This window comes from Lithobates pipiens, unplaced genomic scaffold (genome assembly GCF_037356315.1).
Source record: "Lithobates pipiens isolate NorthernLeopardFrog02 unplaced genomic scaffold, aLitPip1_a1.2 Scaffold_18, whole genome shotgun sequence".
Lineage (NCBI taxonomy): Eukaryota > Metazoa > Chordata > Amphibia > Anura > Ranidae > Lithobates > Lithobates pipiens.
The window spans coordinates 191,713,538-191,735,851 of NW_027507758.1; the positions used below are offsets into that span (position 1 = coordinate 191,713,538).

The 22,314-nt window shown below is 44.6% G+C and overlaps 1 protein-coding gene across 1 annotated transcript in view; it reads right to left on the reverse strand.

Moving 5' to 3' along the window:
* Nucleotides 1-22,314, reverse strand: part of SOS1 (SOS Ras/Rac guanine nucleotide exchange factor 1) — a 415,017-nt gene that overhangs the window by 142,831 nt on the left and 249,872 nt on the right. Inside the window, exon 16 of the mRNA XM_077486479.1 lies at nucleotides 11,463-11,625. Coding sequence (XP_077342605.1) covers nucleotides 11,463-11,625 — 163 coding nt within the window. The remainder of the gene's footprint in view (nucleotides 1-11,462; nucleotides 11,626-22,314) is intronic.

Sequence of the window (22,314 nt, forward strand, 5' to 3'; positions counted from 1 at the left end):
CATAATTCCATGCACAAAGGTCAAGGCATCCAGTGCCTAAAGCAGCGCCTGAAGGTCAGCTTAAAATTTGTCTGGAACTTGATTGAGCTTCTTTATCCACCATTCAAACAATCTTTCGTTTCAATCTTTAATCAATTTTTCTATTTCGTCCATGTCCAGGGAGACTGGCTACAGTGACATGGGCTGTAAAATTCTTGACAATGTTGCACACAGTGGACGCAGGAACATTATGATCTCTAGAGATGGACTTGTAACCTTGAGATTGTCCATGCTTTTCCACAATTTTTGTTCACAAATCCTCAGACAATTCCTTGCTGCTCTTTCTCTTCTCCATGCTTCGTGTGGCTCACAGATACACAACAGAAAGGTTGAGTCAATTTGTCACCATTTTAACTGGTTGCCGATGCGATTTCTATATTGTCAGCACCTGTTAATTGATACAGTTTAATTACAAATTACGGGAGCATCACAAACTTGGAATGCAGTTATTTTTTACAATTTTGAAAAGGTGCCAATAATTTTGTCCAGTCCAATTTTGGAGTGTTGCGTGGAATGTGTCAGATTTGGCTTTTAATTTCTCCACTTAGTGTCATACCAATAAAACAAAATAAATAAACATGAGAATGACTAAACATTTGTAATTGCAACAATTTTCTGGGTGATGTGGTGCATTATCTGACAAATACAGGGGTACCAATATTTTTGGCCATGACTGTATGCCCAGAACATAATTCATGGGTAATTGTGCCCAGACTGAAGAATGAAAATTAATTGTATGATGGAATTGACAAAACGGGCATCTGTGCAGCTTTGACTAACTGAAATACACCATCTGAGGTTGTTAGCACAGTGACCAGGAGGACCCCCCTGGTCTCCCTGCTATTCCCCTTACTTTCCAATTGAAAACTGACCAAACTAAGCAGGAGAGCATGTTGTGGTCAGTTCTCTAGCTATGCTGAGAACTTAGCCTGCTCTCCTCTAATGATCAGACCCATCCTGACACGCCCTCACTGCACAGCTATTCACTGGGAAGTAGGGCTGCAACTAACGATTATTTTCATAATCAATTAGTTGGCCGATTATTGTTGCGATTAATCGGTTAATAACCTTACAAAAAAAGGGGGTCAAATTGACATTCATTTTCAAGCACAGTGACAGGAAAATTTGGAAATAGAAAACTTCTTAGTCAAAAGTAATTTTCAGTGTATGTGGTTTTCTTTCATTCAGCGAACGTACAAAGATTTTTCGTCAGAATATTCTAATCTGAAAGTTGATCCTGTGGCCAGCATAAGGCTCGGTACACACCTATGTAGTTTGCTTTTTAACTGTTTCTGCAGTGCTTTTTGATTTTTGCGCACATGATTTTACGGCAATTTGCATTTTTTTGGGCAGATTAAAAAACACAAATTGCTGCAAAAATGCATTACATGCTTTTCTGCAGCTTCTCCATTGAAGTATATTGAACCAATAAAGCACCATTTTGCGTTAAAAGTCCTTGACCCTTTCAGATGTGAACGTGTCCCATAGGAAACCATGTAAATGAACTGTAGTGCATTTCTGCAAAAAGCACCATAAAATGCATAGATGTGAACCAGATCTAAGACATTTAGTAACATAATGGGGTTAAAAAAACTAATATGAGTCCTTTATAGTAGAAAAAAAAAGCAGATAATCACTACTGTAAGGGGTTCATTTTTTTTACTGTAGAACAGTGAAAGTAATATTTACAGTAGCGATTTGCTCTTTTTGTACTATAAAGGGCTAATTTTAGTTTTTTTTTAACTCGATTATGTTACTGGCTGATTGATTATGAAAATAGAAATCGATTAATTTCATAATCGATTAGTTGTTTCAGCCCTACTGGGAAGCTCAGTGTGCTGCTGCGCCCCCCCCCCCCAGGTCTTATGTAGCTGAGCACAGAGGGAATATGATCAATTGTAAAAAAATTAGAGTTACGCTTACCGGTAACGTCTTTTCCAGTAGTCTTTCAGGACAGCCACTATGAGAGAGAGAGAGAGATAGACTCCTCCTCTTCCTCTGGAAACACTGCGCCAGCCCATAAATTCTTACTTCCCCTGCCGGACCTCAGTTTATATCGAGATTACCTCCGGCCAGCTGGGGAGACACAAGAACACATTAATAACATATTTATCGAATACCATTATCTTGCTGCGCTCTGGTCTTTTGTAAGACTCCCCCCAATTTTCGGGTGGGAACTAGGGCTGTCCTGAAAGACTACTGGAAAAGACGTTACTGGTAAGCGTAACTCTAATTTTCCCTAATCGTCTTTCAGGACAGCCACTATGAGAGGATAAACGAGCACTTACCAGTTAGGGTGGGACTACAGCTTGCAAAACCTTTCGCCCAAAGGTCTGCTCACCTGCCGACACCAGATCCACTCTGTAGTGTTTTACGAAAGTGGAATAGTTGGACCATGTTGCTGCTCTGCAAATCTGCTCTGGCGTTGCTCCCGCTCTTTCTGCCTGGGAGGCTGCCATAGCTCTAGTGGAGTGTGCTTTAATACCCACTGGGATTTCTTTCCCTGCAACTGAATAAGCCTGCTCGATGGCTACTCTGAGCCATCTATCAATAGTGCGTCGGGACGCTTTACAACCTTTTCTGGCCCCGGAAAACAAAACAAATAAGGAATCTGACCTTCTGAATGTCTTGGTCAGTTCTAGATAGTGTAGGATACATCTCCTAACATCCAAATAATGAAATTTTAGTTCCTTCTCACCGGAGGGATTGGGACAAAAAGAGGGCAAAACAATTTCCTGGCTTCTATGAAAGCTGGATGCCACTTTCGGCAAAAAGGCCGGATCGGTCTTTAAAACTATCCGGTCCGGAAAAATAACGCAAAAGGGAGCCCTGACTGATAAGGCCTCCATTTCACTGACCCTCCTGGCAGTTGTTACCGCTACCAGAAACACCGTCTTCAGAGTAAGTTCTCTCAGAAAACACTCCTTTAAAGGCTCAAAGGGGGGTCCAGTTAAGCTCTGTAAAACTAAAGATAAATCCCATCTGGGAAAGGACAGACCCTGTACCGGTCTCTGTCTGGACAGGGCCCTAAAGAACCTGACTACCCATGGGTTGGCAGCCAAATGATCTTCCAAATAAACACTGAGGGCTGATACTTGACCCCTAAGGGTACTGATGGATAAGCCTTTATCTGCCCCACATTGTAAAAATTCCAAAACTGCGGAGGAGCTCCGTACTGGGAAAGAGCTCTCTGCGCACCACTTGTTGAAACGTAACCAGACCTTTTCATAGATCTGGCGAGTTTCCTTCTTCCTACTGTCCAGGAGGGTAGAAACTAGTCTCTGAAAATCCTTTAGATTTTAATAAACCCTCCTCAGTAGCCAGGCCGCTAACTTCCACTGGCGTACTCGTGGGCAGAGGACTGGCCCCTGAAAGAGGAGATCGTCCCGAGGGGGCAAGAGTAGGGGAGGTTCTACCGCCAACTGCTTTAGCATTGAGAACCATGCTCTCTTGGGCCAATGTGGAGCCACCAGAATCAGAGATGTGTTTTCCATTTGAAACTTTCTCAGAACTGCTGGCAACAACGCTGGAGGTGGGAAGGCATAGCAAGTTCTGAAGTGCCAATTCTGGTTCAAGGCGTCGACACCTAAGGCTCCCTCTCCCCTTTTTAGGGAGAAAAAACAGGGGGTTTTTGAATTGTTTCTGGACGCGAAAAGGTCCACCTCTGGAGACCCCCATCTCTTTATTATGAGATTGAAAACCTCCTGGTTGAGAACCCAATCGCCCTCCCTCAGCCTCTTTCGGCTGAGAAAGTCTGCTACCACGTTTTTCTCTCCCCTCAGGAAAACTGCTGAGAGCGAAAGGGTGTAAGGTTTCGGCCCAGCTCAGGATCTCTGTCGCTAAAGACAACAGGGCTCCGCTTCTCGTGCCACCCTGCTTGTTTAAATAGGCCACTACGGAAGAGTTGTCCGACCGCACCTGAATGTGGTGACCCCGGAGCTCTTCTTTGAAGAATCTGAGGGCTAGTCCCACTGCCCTTAATTCTTTCCAGTTGGACGATCGAGTCAACTCGCCGTCCTCCCAAGTGCCCTGGGCTAGAAGGGAACCCAAATGTGCCCCCCCAACCTTTTCCACTTGCATCTGTGGTCACTACCCGAGAAACCGGGATGAGCCACAGACGCCCTTGCGACAGATTCGTCACTTTCCTCCACCACCAGAGGGATCTTTTTACCTGGCGTGGAATATGTACTAGGGTGTCTAGAGCCTCCTGACTGTGGTCCCACACCCCTAGGATGAAGGTCTGTAGGGGACGAAAATGTAGCCCTGCCCACTGCACTGCTGGGAGGGTAGATGTAAGAAGACCCAATACTGACATCAGAACCCTTATGGAAACCAGCTGGTTGCTCTGAAGAGAGGCCACCGCTCTATCCAGCTTTTGTACCTTTTCTCTTGGTAGAAAAACTCTCAACAGTGTTGAGTCCAACAGGAAACCTAGATAGGAGATCTGTTGTGAGGGAATCAGGCTGGACTTTTCCAAGTTCAGAAGCCACCCCAGGTCTGTAAGGACCCCTTTGGTTAGATCGAGATCCTTGACCAACTGTGTTGGGGATGCTGCAAATAAAAGCAGGTCGTCCAGGTAGGCTATTATACATATCCCTTGGAGCCGAAGAAAGGCCATGGCTTCTGCCAGGACCTTGGTAAAAATGCAGGGTGCAGAGGATAGCCCGAATGGCAGGGCCTGAAACTGAAAATGTACTGTTTCTCCCCCTAAATCTATGGCAAGGCGTAGAAACTTCTGCGAGGCCTCCGCTATAGGGATGTGTAAATACGCGTCCCTTAGGTCCAGAGATACCATGAAACAGTTGCGGGGCAGAAGAGCCCTTACTGAAAAGATCGACTCCATGCGGAATCTTTTGTATGTCACTGAAGCGTTCAGGGGCTTTAAGTTCAGAATCAATCAGATGTGAGAATAAAACCCCCTTCCCTCTTCTGCTTTTGGGACCCTGAGAATAACATCCTGATTCTCCAATTCCCGCAGAGCTTCTAGCAAGGCCTCGGCCTTTATCCTGCACCTGGGTAGATGCGTGACAAGGAGCCTTTGAGGGGGTGGTCTTAAGAATTCCAAGAGGTACCCCCTTCTTATTACCCCTAAAATAAATTGATTGGGGGATATTGTCTCCCATTGTGGTAGAAAGGCCCCCAGTCTTCCTCCCACTGTAGCTGGAATGTCACTGGGTTTTACGGGGCTGGACAGGAGGGCGAAAAATCGCCCCTCCTCTGCCCCTGCCTTTTTGGGGCCAGGTTTTCTTTTTCCCCTCTGGTTTAGGGGTTTCCCTACGCGCTTGCGGACGAAACCCCTTTTTAGTTTGTACGGGGGTTTTCCGTTTAAGAGGAAAAGATTTTTTCCTGTCCACTGTCCGGTCTAGAACAGTCTCTAGCCCTGGGCCAAAAAGGAGGTCCCCCGTCAGGGGTATCCCACATAGTTTTATCTTGGAGGCATTATCCCCTGGCCATGTTTTTAACCAGAGGGCCCTTCTGGCCGAATTGGCTAGAGCCGCCGTTCTGCCCGACATGCGGACGGACTCAGCAGAGGCATCTGCTATGTAAGCGATCCCTCGCAGCATAGTAGGGAAGGATGACAGAATGGTTTCCTTATCTGTGCCTGCCTCAATATGTTGTTGGATCTGTGAGAGCCAGTGCTCTAAATTGCGAGCCACAACTGTAACTGCCATTTCAGGCTTTAGATTGCCGATAGCCGAGTCCCACGTTTTTTTTAAGCAGAGAGTCAATCCTTTTGTCCATGACATCTGCCAAGGCCCCCATGTCTTCAAATGCCAAATCTGTGTGTCTGGAGACCTGGGAGAAAGCGGCATCCAATTTGGGATTTTTATTCCAAAGGCATGCCGGGTCCTCTGAAAATGGGAACTTTCTTTTGAGGGATCTAGATAAAAAGGGCTTTCTCTCCGGATCCTGCCACTCCTTTTTAACTGTTTCCATTAAAACTTCGTGCACTGGAAACACCCTTCTTTTTGGTTCCCCCAAACCTGAATACATTTGGTCATGCAGGGTTAGGGGCTTCTTATCCGTCTGGATACCGAGGCTTGTATAAATTGCCTTTAAGAGGTCCTCTACCTCATCAAGGGATAATTTATATCTGGAGGCTTTCCTGGACCCCCCGTCCTGGTCCTCCCCCTCTGAACCCTCCTGGGAATCGGAAGAGGAACTGTCTGGAAGTTCCCTACCTGTCCCTGAAGGGCCTGCAACCTCTGTCCCCCCTGTACTAGCAGGTTGGACCGGAGCAGAACTCTGTGCTAGAGGTGGGGTTGTATCCTGGGGAGATGGACCCGTGGGAAGCTGAAATTTTTCAAAAAGGGACCTAAAAGAAGAGAAGGTGGACGAGAGCTCTTTGACTGAAGCTGCTAGTCCTGACTCCTGTTCAGATTCCCTTTCCCTAACGAGGGAGTCAATACAGCCTTTGCACAACACTTTGGTCCAAGATTCCCCTAAAATGTCCCTACAGGAGGCACACTTCTTTTTAGAGCCATGCGTAGACCTAGTTTTTTCCGTAGCTTTCTGAAATAAGAAAAAAAGGAAAAAAAAAAAAAACAGAAAAAAGACAAAGTCAATGCAAAGCTCGGGATACAACCCTGGGAGTGCACTAGACCCTTTTTTTTAAAAGAAGGAATCTGAGCCTCCCTCCCCCCTGGCCACCCAGGGGGTCTGCCCCCCCCATGATAGAACCATACATTGGGGTGGGGGGATCCTAGATAGAGAGTACCCCTCCCCAGGGTGTTCTTACCTTAGGAATGCTGGAGATAGAGTCTGTTGTTTGAGCCTCAGCATCCGACAAGACTGCAGGTGGCTGCTTACTACAGAGTTCCACGCTGCCTGTGCGCGTTCCGAACTCATCTCCAGCTTGTGCCCGGCCCTCCTATCAGCTCCACGACCCGGAACCGGAAGTCGATCGTATTCGAGGTCAAGCCTTCGCTTCCGCCGGATACGACGTCGCCCGTCGTTTGGCCCGCTCGGTTCAAAGAAAAAAAGGGGAGGACTGTACCCTTGTACAGGGAAATCTTTCGAACGGCTTGCCAGCTGCGTCCCTGTAGACGCGATAGGAGTCCCCCATGACCTGAAGCCGCGCTCGACTAGGAAGGGGTGGCAGTACCTGGTGAGGTAAGTAAACTACTCGGCCCGCTTGGTTTCGAACGGTTTGAACCCAGCTTTCTCCAAACGAAGCCCCTGCTTCTTTCAACCGGGTTCTTTAACGAAAAAATGGCCACAGCCTCCCCGACTGATCGGCCTGGTTCCTTTGCACAGTGTCTCCCCGCCGGAGGAAACACTAATAACTGAGGTCCGGCAGGGGAAGTAAGAATTTATGGGCTGGCGCAGTGTTTCCAGAGGAAGAGGAGGAGTCTATCTCTCATAGTGGCTGTCCTGAAAGACGATTAGGGAAAAAGGTATTTATAATGTTTTAACTGAATGGGTTGTTTTACAAGGTGATTGTTTACAAACACTTTAAACTTATCCCTCCCCCCTTCAGTTCCTCTCATAGATATTATAAGTCTGTCACTATTTCTAATTAGAATGAATGTAAATTCCTTTTTGTAAATAAACCCAACCTTATTTTGTGATCCAGTTGGCTCAGATTATCAAAACATGGCACAGCAAACAAAACGCTTTGTACATTTGGCACCCCAGAGTGTAGACATTCTAAAATCTACTAGACAGAATTGTGCTGCGTCAGGTTTCTGGAATCACGGACCAGGCTTGCTTAAGGGATCTCATTGTAAAATCAGCTGAATCTTAGACATTATATTGGTTGAACCAGATGGAAAAAAAAGGATTGAAGTGTGACAAGTCTTTTCAGTTAACATGCAGAAGTTTTGTCTTGCTTGAGTGCATGTGAAATGGTGTTAGTAAATGTAAAATATTGAATGCTACCCTTTATTGAAGCTGATTATTAAAGCAGGTGGCTGCTGGCCTGGCACACTGTGATGCACACATCAGTCATATGTGTGCCCCCGGAGCAATTACGCTCACCGACCGCCTCAGGAGCCAAGGCAAGTCATGGCTGACCCAGCGCGGAGCTCTGGGAGACTACAAGGACAAGAGTATCCAGCCTGTCACCCAGCCGGCTGTTGATAGCAGATCACAGGATCATTAATCTTGCGCAAAAAGCAAAGCAAAGCAGAAAAAAACATGGACTGATGGGCCCACAGGGTTCCTAGGTCCTTCTCCTTCACTAGGCAGAAAAAAACTGAAGCTGCAATGCAGGCTGTGGAGTTGTTACGTAAGGGACCGCCTCTTGGGTGGAACTAGAAAGTTCTAGTTTTATTATTACATGTTAACATGTTATGCCTAGTCCTCTCCTGAAGGTGGCGTAACAACCCACTGGTCTAAGAGAGGAGCTGTGTCAGCCAGTGAACGCAAGAGAAAATGCTTTTTTATTAAGGAACAGTTTGACTTATTCTTTGTTTGGCTTCTAACTTGGAATTCAGATTACGTGCACATATGTGTGAGCCATCATAATAACTCAAGGAAATTAGCTTCTGTTTGTTACTCAGTGGTGCTTATTGACAGTATGGTAACATTTGCACGAACAGTTTTGTCTTGTGTTGTTGGAACGTGTGTGTGAAATGGAACTTGTGTATGCATATTTTAGGAAATATGCCACTGCCACTTATTCATGTGCAGATGAGCCTCTTTAAAAAAGGAATTTTTACTTGCCTGTAAATTCCACATCTTGGAGTACAACACAGGACAGCGTTTCTCTATCTTTTTTCGGTCATGGTGCCCTTTAAAAGTATTTTCAGTCTCGTGGCACCCCAAGTCTAATGGCCAGTTCAAACGGGCATGCATGTGTTTGAGGTGTAAACAGACAAATCAGTGCTACTACCCATACAACACAGACAGCATAGCTCCCGGGTACTCGATCCACAGTCGTTGGCTGAGTAATGTAGGAAAGATGAGCTGCACTCTGGTTGTTACTCTTAAACAAATCTTCATTTTATTGAAAAAGCCATAAAAAAAGCCATAGTGCACAAAACGCAGATAAAAACAGTTGACGCGTTTCAGCCTATAAGGCCTTAGACATAACATTACAGATGTGTGAGTTTGAGCATGTTTCATTTCTTGACAGCCCATTTCATTTTAAGAAGCAGACACTACTTTTAAGAATTGCAACGCACTAAACCACATTGTACTGAGGTACCATGCTGGTTTTGTTTGGATGTGTTTGGGTTGCCATTAGCAATAAAAAGCACCTATGTCTAGCAAGAGCAGCATCTTCCTTGTGCGGTGTGGAAAATGTGCATGAAAATGCACCTTTCCCACACTGCATTCTGGTGGGAAGGGGACAGAAAAACCACATGGCTGAGCTGCCCCCTAGCTAATCCCCTTTTAGCTGCAAAGATAAGGGTCTGGGACATGCACGCTGTCCATTTTGGCAGACATTACTGTCTGCTGAATGTGACCTATTCAGGTGAATGGGGCCACATTGCAACCACCTGCAATGGTTGTGGCATAGTGGTGCTGCATTTAGGATGTTAAAACAGGTGGTGAGGAGGCAACATAGCGCCTTCTCACAGCCTGTCTTCGTGCCTTTTAGAGGTGTGCCAATCTTTGCTATTGGTATTGTGAATGAGCCCTAAAAAAAAAAAAAAAAAAACAGTCCAGCTAGCTTAGAAAAGTGTTCAAATCATACAGAATTAGGAGTCATGATTAAAAAGAAAATGTACAAAAAAAAACAATGTTTTTGTTAATACCAGGGAATATGGCTTATTGAATATTTTTTTTTTTTTTTTTTTTTAACTCTATCTGTGTATAGGAAGGACGTGAAGGTAAAACGTATATACAATGTTGTAATATATAAAATATAAGAAAGGTGAAATTTCAAGACTCTATATATTTGCTGAAAATACAATCGATTTATGTTAAAGATATACTTTGCGATACGCATGCAATTTAAGTGTGTTTGTTTATATGTAAAAAAATTGTTGAAAAATAAAATATAGAATAAAAAAAAAAAAAAAAAAAAAGTACAAATACACACATACACAACTTAAAAAAAAAAAGGCAGAACTGTATCTGCATTGGCACTAGCAGGTGAACTGTTTGAACAGCACTGTAGTGGAGGTGAAGCAGGTCAGGATTGAGGAAAAAAACGCATCACCCCTTCCAGTGCTCTGCCTATTACTGATCAAGCGCCTGCTATGTGATGTACAGTTTGGAGCTCGGCCGGTCTCAGTTCTGTATCTATACCGGGCTGGGACCGCCAGAGCTCTGACCTATACAACAGCACAGCGGAAGTACGTTCTACAGCGGGTGTCCTAGCACTGGACAACAGGTATATTTCCCTGTTTGGGTTGTAGTCCCTTTAAGGGGGAAGACTGGTATGCAGTTTAGATACTCAGAGGTTCTAACCCATGCTGGATGAAAGGTTCCAGGGTAAGTAGTACTCTTAGAGAGGTCCGATTTACAGTGCTCTCAGGATTAGCAAGTCCCCATTTGGGACCCAGAAATTGGAGGTCTGTAGAGACATTTAGGTGAGAAAGAACCTCCAAACCCTGATTATGGGGACTTTGATCCTGTAGGGTTAAGCCACCTGCAAGAGAGGCCTAAAGAGGATCAGGATCAGGAAGCAGTGAGCAGCTATCTGAAGTAGAGTGTGCTGCCGTACATACTGAGGAAGCAGAATGATGGACTGTTAGTGGCTGAGGTTCTGCATAATGGTTGGAAACCTTCTCTCTGAGAACGTCCTGAGGCAGACAGGAATTAAAGAGTAACTCTACTTTGGTTAAGAAAAATGTTTTCCTCTCTGGGCGATCTATTTACATTTTAAACTTTGTTGCACATTCATATCTTGTTATTCTGAAAAAACAGCAGTTTTTCTGTGTCCATGTCCAATCTTTACAGGAGTGGTTTTATAATGATCAACCAGCCGCTGCACATGCAGGGCTCTAATGAAGAAAGTGGCAGGGTCTGCATCCCTTTACACGTGATTCCTCCTTGGGAATACCTCACCAAAAATTACATTTTTGTTGCAGGAAATGGTCCAATGGAAAAGGCCATTTTTAACAAAATTCTATTTCAATATGGCTTGTGTCGCAATTGTATATGTTATATAATTTTGTTTTTTATTTGCTAATTTTTTTCCTCATGAAAGTAGAGTTACCTTTTACCCTGCTAGGTGACAAGTTGATGGGTGGTGAGCCAGGCATCTGATTTTGTTATAAAGGGAGTATGGACTGTTTGCTTTATTTTTGCTGAAGGAAGCAATTTTTGTTTACCCGTTGTGCAAGTTCAATAAAGGCTGTCACTTTTACAAGTGGTGGCGACATTACAAAGGATATGTCCAAGGTCATAAACTGGTTAAATATAACATATAAATGGATATATTTAGTTAATAATCTAATAACCCGATAGCCTATAAAAAGTTTAGAAGAGAGTTAGGTATATATTTATCATGGATACATAAGACTCACCTCAAAGGTGTTGTCAAGTCTGTATATTGGGGAAGAGTTCATGGCACTTACAACTTCAAGGACGCCATTAAAATTGTTTAGCTCTTGAAAGACTTGCAGAATTTCTATAATTCGACTCACAACTACCACACGCTCTTCTAGGTTTTCGGTTTCTACGATGCATCTGCAGCAGAGTACAAAAAAAAAACAGTTCATAAAATGATCAATAAAGAGGATGAACAAAACATACGCAATATCAAATAGGGGATTCCTAGGCATCTATGATTAACTATGAATGAGGAACTAAAAGCTATCCAAATTAACAAGCAGAGCCAGATAATTATCACCAGTTTAAATGCAAAAAAAATCTACTTATCCATAATTTTTTAACCACTTGTCCTCTGGAAGTTTTTGGGACCAGGGTAATATTTGCCATTCAGCACTGAGCTACTTTTTTAACTGGCAATCGCTTGATCATACAACACTGTACGTAAATTAAATTTATATAATTTTTTTCACACAAATAAAGCTTTCTTTTGGTGGTATTTGATCACTAGTTTTTTTTATATTTTATTATATAAACAAAAATTTTCTACTACTTTCTACTCTCTAATACCATAACAGATCGTTGTTGCTCCAAGCCTGCAGTGTCAGTCTCCCATGTTTACACTCTGTGTTTAGGTACTGGCAGAAATAGAGCTCATTCCACTCCAATTAAGTTGAATAAAGTACTGGCTTCAGCTCAGATCCCGGCCCATAGGTCATGCCCCTCTGACATGTTTCACCTGCATTTGGCTTAATCGTAGCACATCTAGAAGCCAGTTTTTTGTTTCCATAATATTTTATTAAGGCTATTCAAAGTAAGAAAACAGAGATGGACAAGAACAGAATACCAGAATTTACATGGGCTCAATGGCCTAAAGATATACATGCATACCATAGCCGCAACAGTGGTTTATAATTTAACCCAAATGATGATAAAAAGTTGTATAGCAAAGCTATAATACACTTAAGGAAATACAAATTAGTAGTAGAGGTTATCTGGTGATTGACAAACTTTGTGACTCGCAGGACCAAAGGGACCTATTTTTAGAGAAGTCAAATCAGTGTTGGAATTGATTGTGTTGTGAATTGAGCTGGTTTCTTGAATTAAGAGAGATTGGTTAGGGGAATCACTGTATAGTGGATGAGAATAGTCTTCGGGGTGGTAAATTACATAGGGTGGTAGTTCTATACATTGGGGGGGGGGCTCTTGGGGATGTGTTCGAATATTTGTTCCTAGTATTTATCTGTGAGGTCTAAGGATAGTTCTTTCTCCCAAAATTGACATGTCTTGTTTTTCGTAGGGTATTTGGAAAAGGGTAAAGAATAGATGGTTAAACAAAATATATTCCAACCCTATGGCAAAAGTAAAGGCAAATGGACTTCTTTCGTCATCTTTTGACATTACAAATGGTACAAGACAGGGGTACCCATTGTCACCCCTTCTCTTTGCACTGTCTCTGGAGGCATTTTTATGTAAAATAAGAATGAATCCAGACATTCAGGACCTCCTCATAGGGGAAATTCATTGTAAAATTTCAGCTTATGTGGACCACCTACTGTTTTCCCTAACCAACCCTTTGATCTCCTTACCAAACCTTCTGAAAGAATTTGACCTATATGGTAAATTGTCAAACCTAAAAATAAATTTTTCGAAATTGGCAGCGATGGGGATTGCTATTGCTCCCCAAATTATGCACTCGATGCAAACACAGTCCCACTTTAAATGGACGTCGGTAGCTCTAAAATATCTGGGAACACTTATTCCAATGGCCGTTAAACACACGTTTGAACTGAACTTCCCTCCCATCCTGATTAAGGTCCGCTCTCTCCTAGAGAGGTGGGGCAGAGGGCTGCACTCCTGGTTTGGTAGGTGTAACCTCATTAAAATGTGTATTTTACCAAAACTCCTTTACCTGCTTTAGGCCCTTCCTATCCACATACCTCACTCATTTTTTAAACAAGTACATGCCCTTTTCACTCGATTAATTTGGGTAAATAGAAAACCCAGCTTGAACAGGAGCCAAATCTCGCTCCCTAAACATCAGGGAGGCTTGGCGGTGCCAGATGTTAAACAATACTTCCAGGCCACTCAGTTAGGTCGCATACTGGACTGGAGACGCAACATGAAAACAAAACTCTGGGTACAAATAGAACAAGCGCAGACAGACATCCCGCTTAAGCGCGCGCTGTGGTGCTACAACTCGCTCCCTTTGGGAGTGAAAACGCACCCTCTCCTAGGAACTACCCTAAGGCACAGTGTACAAACAACCACCCAATCGTCCCTCACCTCAAATAGCTCTCCTCTATATCCTATCTCAGGAAACCTGAATTTTACACCAGGGCTGCTAAATTTGTAACATCAGAGAGCTCAGGTGCTGACCATGCAGCGCAGTTTGTATCGGCGGGACATTGGCCTACCATACCAGAACTGACTGAAGTGACAGGCAATTACCGATTTCCTTTCTGGAAAGCAATGCAGTTGCACCACTTCCTCCACCCAATCCTTAAGACTTTTCTTGCCAGCTAACAACTTTCGAGGAACTCTGTTCAGGGACAGAACCTCTAATGAAAACCCTTTCTAAGATGTACACACTGCTCAACTCACCTCCTACACAACCCCATCTTCTATGCCTAGAGAGATGGGAGAGAGAGCTTGACTGTAAATTCTCAGAGGCACAAATGCAGAAAATTAGCTACTAAAACGTCATTATTCACCAAAATACAGGAGTCAAATTATAAAATCCTAACAAGATGGTACCTCACCCCATCCAGGCTACATAAGTGTTTACCCAACACCTGAGACCGTTGTTGGAGATGTGGAGAGGAAGAGGGTTCAATGCTCCACGTCTTCTGGTCCTGCTCTAAACTACAGAACTTCTGGAGGGAGGTTAGACGCATCACTCAGAAGTTCACGGAATATACAATTCCGGAGGAGGCAGCTTTCTTCCTCCTACATCTGTCAAGAATCCCACTCAAAAAATATAAAAAAATCAATACTCCGTCACCTACCGAATGCAGCGAAGGCATGCATACTGCTCTGATGGAAGCAACAATGTCCACCGACAGTTGCGGACTGGTTGCGGAAGGTAGAGGAAATTCATAAACTTGATGATCTGGTCTTCACGGCACAGCACAAACGAGAAAAATATTCAATTACTTGGCTCATCTGGAATACCTTTATTTAACCAGAAGAGGGATTAGCTGACCAATAGATTTATTCCTAAAACTATATTGGGGTATACTTTCTCACACTCATCCTCGCTCTGGCTGCCCCCCCCCCTTTTCTTTGCTTTGACAAGTTGAATTAGTCCTATAATGGTTATATATAACTGATTCATGTCTGGGGTAAAAATACCTTCTTCTGTACGGTATCTATGACCAGCCCCAAGTACTGTAATCTCCTTGATGGTTTTAAGGAGGATTTTTCTAGGTTGAGTATCCAACCCAGAGATTCCAGGTAGTTTACAGCTGTGACTAGACTTTGGTTTAGACCAGAGACTGAATGATTTATTAAAAATAGATTGTCTAAATAGGCAAGGACCGTTATGCCCTGAGCCCTTAATCCGGCTAACGGAGGTGCCAGAATCGAATGGCATGGCCACAAGCTGAAAATGATGATTTTCAATCTGGAAGCATAGAAATTTAGATCTAGAATGGGTCTTACCTCTCTGTTGGTTTTGGAACCGTGCAAAAAGGTTTGAATAAAAACCTGTACCCGGTTCCTCTAAGGGAACCTCTGATATCACCAGCTGGGATAAGAGATGATCCAGGGTTAGAAAGAGAGACTTCCTTTTTCTCTGGATCCCTGGGAACATTTAGAAAACGGGGAGACAGAAACTGTCGGAACGCTAGTTTGTAACTTAGAGAAACTGAGGATGCCACTCATCTGTCTTGACATTATTCCGGCCAGATCTTTGAAAATTGCAGAAGCCTTCCACCCCATCTGAGCGAGCGGGGGCGCCCCTTCCTAAGGAGGCTTTAGCGTTCTGCTTTGCAGGCTTTCTGCCCCAAGACCTCTAACCCTGGTACTGCCCTTGGGGTCTTCCCCTAGACCCTGACAGTGGAGGCCGTCAAGACTGCCTAGAGGCTAAAGCACGCATAAAGGAGAAATATTTAAACTTCTTTACTGGTAAGAGAGAGCTTTTCTCATTAGAGATCCTTTTGGATGTATTTTATTTATCCAGAACGTCCCTAAATAGCCGTTCACCATGAAAGGGAAAACTGGCCAAGAGCTTCTTACACGGTGCTTTGTCTAACCAATATTTCAGCCACAGAACACTGCAAGAATGCACTAGTCCTAGCATAAGCCATGAGGCTTGAATAATAGAATTTTTCATAGCATCTACTGTGAAACATAGTGCATCTGATATGTCAGCCAAATTGCTGAGCCTGCTGATCAGGCAGAATCTTAAGTATCTCCACAAACTGTTCCTTAATGGAATGAGATACACCAATTGCTACAAGAACCGTCTGCGCTACAGAACTTGCTAAAGACATATTGCTTTTAGAAAGAAGCTCCAGCTTTTTATCTGTTGGATCCTTTAACATTAGCGCATTATCCACCGGACATGAGACTCTAGTTCACTGAGGTGATTGCAGCATCAATTGCTGGAACCCCCCATTTCTTATAGAAATCTTCTTCCATAGGATAAAGCGAAAAAACACCTTAGACACTGGCGAGAAAACTGAGGTACTCCCGGTAATGTGAGGGGTTATATAGGGAGTGCACTTTTGATCTTAGGGCGTAACAGTGTCCATCACCTATTGGAGGCCTATTAACCCACATAGTAACTACCGTATATACTCGAGTATAAGCCGAGATTTTCAGCCTCTTTTTTGAGGCTGAAAGTGCCCCCCTCGGCTTATACTCGAGTCATCGCTGTCTGCCTGCTCGATCAGCGTATCGAGCAGACAGACAGCGGCCATTCTAACATTCAAACGCCGCGCCTCCGCCTTCGCCTGTGATAGGCGGAACACTGAATTTCCCAGCAGCCTGTGTTCCGCCTATCACGGGCATCGTCTCATCCTCGTACTACGGACGAGGATGAGACGATGCCCGTGATAGGCGGAACACAGGCTGCTGGGAAATTCAGTGTTCCGCCTATCACGGACATCCGATAGGCGGAACAGCAGTCAGTGGGAAATTGAGTGTTCCGCCTATCACCGACGGAGGCGCGGCTTTTGAATCCTAGAATGGCCGCCGACGAAGAGCTGAAGGACGGAGGCTCGGCTCGGGACGGGACGGGCCGGGCCGGGACGGGACGGGCCGGGCCGGGACGCAGGCTGGACGGGACGCAGGCTGGACGGGACGCAGGCTGGACGGACACAGGTAGGCTGCACGGACACACACACACACACACACACACACACACACACGGATGCATGGACACACACACACACACACACACACACGGATGCATGGACACACACACACACACACGGATGCATGGACACACACACAGGGATGGATGGACCCACAGGGATGGACGGACACACAGGGATGGACAGGCATGTCTCACCCTCGGCTTATACACGAGTCAATAATTTTTTCCAGTTTTTTGGGGGTAAATTGGGGGCCTCGGCTTATATTCGGGTCGGCCTATACTCGAGTATATACGGTACTATGGCTCTGTGTCCCCTGATGTATGAAAAGAAACAAGGTGTTGTATTTTAAGATATGTCCATAGTGAGAACTTGAGATCTTTCATTTGGGTGGCTAGTACTTCACGGTTTAGAAATGTAGAAGCCAGTTTTTTTATTGACCTTATATTGGAGTTGCTCTGTCTTTTTGAATAGCCCTTTATAAATATATACAGTATTGTGTGTGTGTATATATATATATATATATATATATATATATATATATATATATATAAATATATATTATTATTATTCAGGATTTATATAGCGCCAACAGTTTGCGCAGCGCTTTACAATATGAGGGCAGACAGTACACTTACAATACAAATCAATACAGGAGGGATCCGAGGGCCCTGCTCGTTAGAGCTTACAATCTAGATATATATATACACACACACACACACACACAGTAAATGAAGAGGGGTTATATATACACAATATTTAACATATTGAAATTGGATTTTTAAAATATTTAGCTGTGCGGGACCATAAATAAAATTGATGGATATGTAAACCTTTATACTGTTTCCCTTTGTAATATTCTTCTCCATTTTTTTCTTCCTCGTCTTCTTTTCAAGCTTCTTTCAGTTTTTCCATAGCATTTCTTTAGATGTGTTTTCAAATGTATGTTTTTGAGTTTTTGTATTCAGTATGTTTGAAATTGTCCTCCCTTAAACAAAATGCACAAGAGAAATCTATACATGCAGCTGAATATAATATAATTGAGTTGTTTTGTTGTTTCCTGTGACATGTGATGGTGCTTAACCACCTCCCGCCCGCCCTATAGCCGAATGACGGCCTTAGAGCAGGCGGGTTCCTTCGCCTGGCCGTCCCTGGATGGCCTTCTGTTTACTTCCGCAATGCGCGCCGCCGGGGGCGCGCATCGCGGAAGTTTTGTATTCGCCGTGTCTCCCGGAGACAGGCAAATACAGATCGCCGTGAACGGCCAATCAAAGTGGCCGTTCACAGCGCGATCGCAGCTGCCAATGGGAGATGATCTCATATGTAAACATATGAGATCATCTCCCATTGCCGTGTCTCTCTCTCCTCACACAGAGACAGCGTGTGAGGAGGGAGAGCGATCTGTAAGTCAGCCCCAGTGCCATCTGTCAGCCCCAGTGCCATCTGTCAGCCCCAGTGCCATCTGTCAGCCCCAGTGCCATCTGCCAGTAGTGCCAGTGCCGCCAGTGCCACCTGCCAGCGCCAGCCCCAGTGCCGTTAGCCCCAGTGCCGTCAGCCCCAGTGCCGCCAGCGCCACCTGCCAGTGCCAGTGCCACCTGCCAGCACCAGTGCCACCTGCCAGCGCCATCCGTCAGCCCCAGTGCCGTCAGCCCCAGTGCCACCTGCCAGCGCCGTCAGCCCCAGTGCCGTCAGTGCCGCCAGTGCCAGTGCCACCTGCCAGTGCCATCCGTCAGCCCCAGTGCCGCCAGTGCCACCTGCCAGCACCAGTGCCGCCAGTGCCACCTGCCAGCACCAGTGCCACCTGCCAGCGCCATCTGCCAGCCCCAGTGCCGCCAGCCCCAGTGCCGCCAGTGCCACCTGCCAGCGCCGTCAGCCCCAGTGCCGCCAGTGCCACCTGCCAGCGCGATCTGCCAGCCCCATTTGCCAGAGCAATTAGCCAGAGCAAATAGCCAGCACCATCTGCCAGTGCCAGCCCCAGTGCCATCTGTCAGCGACATCTGCCAGCCCCATCTGTCAGCCCCATCTGCCTCCAGTGCCACGTGTCGTCAGTGCCACGTGTCGTCAGTGCCACGTGTCGTCAGTGCCACGTGGGGTCACTTTGTGGGCATTTCCATTGTCCTGGTGCTCCAGGGCCTTCAAAACTGTAATAGGTGGTTGAGAAATAAGATGTGTAATTTATGCTCCTAGAACGCCTGATGGTGCTATTTCAATATTGGGCCTCTGTATGTGGCCAGGCTGTGTAAAAGTCTCACACATTTGGTATCGTTATACTCAGGAGGAGTAGTAGAACGTATTTTGGGGTGTCATTTTTGCTATGCACATGCTATGTGTTGGAAATATCTTATAAATGGACAACTTTGCGTAAAAAAAATGCGTTTTCATTTTTTTTCCACATTTTCCCAAAACTTCTGGAAAAAAAATGAACCATTCAAACGACTCATTATGCCTCATAGATTATACGTTGGGGTGTTAGCTTTCCAAAATGGGGTCACTTTGTGGGCATTTCCATTGTTCTGGTGCTCCAGGGCCTTCAAAAATGTAATAGGTGGTTGAGAAATGAAATGTGTAATTTATGCTCCTAGAATGCCTGATGGTGCTATTTCAATATTGGGCCTCTGTATGTGGCCAGGCTGTGTAAAAGTCTCACACATTTGGTATCGTAATACTCAGGAGTAGCAGAACGTATTTTGGGGTGTCATTTGTGGTATACACATGCCATGTGAGAGAAATAACCTATTACATTGAAATTTTGTGAGAAAAAAAAAAATAAAAATCTTAATTTTGCAAAGAATTGTGGGAAAAAGATGACAACATCAAAAACCTCACCATGCATCTTAGTAAATACCTTGGAATGTCTACTTTCCAAAAAGGGGTCATTTGGGGGGTATTTGTACTTTCCTGACTTGTTTGGGTCGCAAGAAATGAGATAGGCCACCAGTAAATCAGGTGTGATCAGTTTTGTGCGATTCGCACCACAGCTTGTAGACTCTCTAACTTTCACAAAGACCAAATAATATCCACTAATTTGGGTTATTTTTACCAAAGATATGTAGCAGTATAAATTGTGGCCAAAATGTATTTTAAAAAATTATAATTTGCAAAATTTTATCACAGAAACAAAGAAATATGCGTTTTTTTTCAAAATTTTCGGTCTTTTTTCATTTATAGCGTAAAAAATTAAAACCCCAGAGGTGATCACCAAATACCACCAAAAGAAAGCTCTATTTGTGGGGAAAAAAGGACACAAAATTCATTTGGGTACAGTGTTGCATGACTGAGTAATTGTCATTCAAAGTGTGAGAGCACCAAAAGCTGAAAATTGGTCTGGTCAGGAAGGGTGTTTAAGTGCCCAGTAAGCAAGTGGTTAAATTGGAGAGATGAATACAAGTTAGCTTTGATTAAGGCTTCTGCTGAAATTGCAGAAATACATTAGCATCTTGTTGGTCTTGTGGATAATGTGCAAAACTTGCTAAAAAAATTAAATAAATAAAGATGGTTGATAAGAGCTCAACATTTGTATCTACATTAAAAAAATAAGTGCATCCTCTACCAGAATAGATTTCACTTCGTAAGGGCAGTACACGGCTGGATATATAGTGGGGACAAACCATAACTTAATGGCCACTGATAGGTCAAGTACACTAAATATCTCATTAAAAGGGTATCTAAAAGTTGGTTGGATATATTAGGTAGCAAGTAACCATGTTGTCCCTGAAGCTGATGTGTTGAAAGCAGAAAAAAAAAGGGTCATTGCAGTTTGTTGTATATGGGGCTGTATAGCCACAGGCCTCTCAGGGTGCCCATGTTCATCCTTGTCCACAGACAAAAGCACCTACAATAGTCATGTGAGCATCAGAACTGGACCACAAAATAATGTTAGAAGGTGGCCTGGTCTGATTAATTTTTTTTTTTACAATATGTGGATGGCTGGGTGTGTGTGCTATTTACCTTGGAAGGAGATGGTATCAGAATGCAGTATGGCCAATTCATCTCTATGCCAGACTGCAGAAAAGAAAAGATTCTTCCGATTATATATTTTCACAGATGCCATCTTCTGGCATCACACCAGAATATCTATGGATGCTAGGAAATCTCCCACGTGGAACGAAGCTACCGCTGAGCAGACTGATTCCATTGGAAAGGACAGAACTGTAAGAGAATAGTTTAAGACTTTTAGGTCCAAAATAAGCCTTATGTCCCCATTCTGTTTCGGAACTGTGAACAGGTTTGAATAGAATCCTGCATTCCTTTTGGACACTGGAACCTCTATAACCACCCCTTAAAGCCTCAAACGGTCCAGTGCCTGAGACAATAGGCTTTTCTTTAGAGGATCTGAGGGAACTCCAGAATTTAGAAAACACTGAGGAGGAGACCCTTGCAACTCCAGCCTGTATCCCCAAACCATTGTGGACCACTCGTCATGAATCATTGATTCCCAAATCTTTAAAAAGTACAGTAGCCTCTCCCCCCCCCCCCCACCCGAGTGAGGGCACCCCTTCAAAAGGAGGGCTTGGTTCCAGCCAGCCTTAGAAGGCTTCTGGACCCAAGGTTTCTCCTGGCTCTGGTTTTGAGATTTGCTTCTAGCCCCAGCTCCCTGTGCCACGAAAAACTTGAGAAAGCAGTCCCCGACCCCTTAAATGAAGGGCGCTTGGTTTTCCTCTTAACGGGAAGAAGAGAGCTCTTTCCCCCCTGAAATCTTAGGGATATACTTGTCCAGATCATCAAACGTTCCCCATTAAAGAGGAAACCAGCCAATAACCTTTTGCATGAAAGTTCCGTCGACCAATTCTTTAACCATAAAATTCTGCGCATATGCACAGACAAAAGGGCTAAGCAGGAGATCTGCTGTATTGAATCTTTGAGGGCATCCACAGCAAAACACAAGGCCCGAGACAAATCTACAATGGCTTCAGCAGAATCATCCTTCTGATTAGGCCTATTAGGCCACTTGACCTGATCCTTTAAGGACTGACAAACCTCGGGGGGTGTGGCCAGCGTGGCACATGAGCAGACGCTTCTTCAACGAGCATCGCTATCATCCTGAATTGATCCGGTTTCCGGCTTAGTGAGACACCCGGTTTTAATCGCACAACAGATGGGAACACCCACAGGAATCTGCCCTCATACAGTAGTGATGCTGACCCGTGGAAACCGTGAAGCCCCCGGCTGGGTCACCAAAATGGTGCCACCATGGTGTCTACACAGGAAGCGCGTGGTGGGGAAAAGTCCAAGGAGGGGGTGAGTAAACAACTTAAATACCCCAAAGACTGGACCGGGGATCCCCCCAGAGATATGCGCTACTAGGCCCAGAAGATGGCAGAGAAATCTGATCTGGCTGGCATGCTTGCTTTGGACGCTGAAGCAGAACCCTGTGACACTGACATGGATGAGGGGGAGAGAGAGAGCAGGGAGCGGCCGTCATGATGGATCAGGCTGTTCGTTACACTGATGTAATGGAAGAGACAGAGGACCCTGGAGAGGAGGGAGAACATCTGACCTTAGCTGC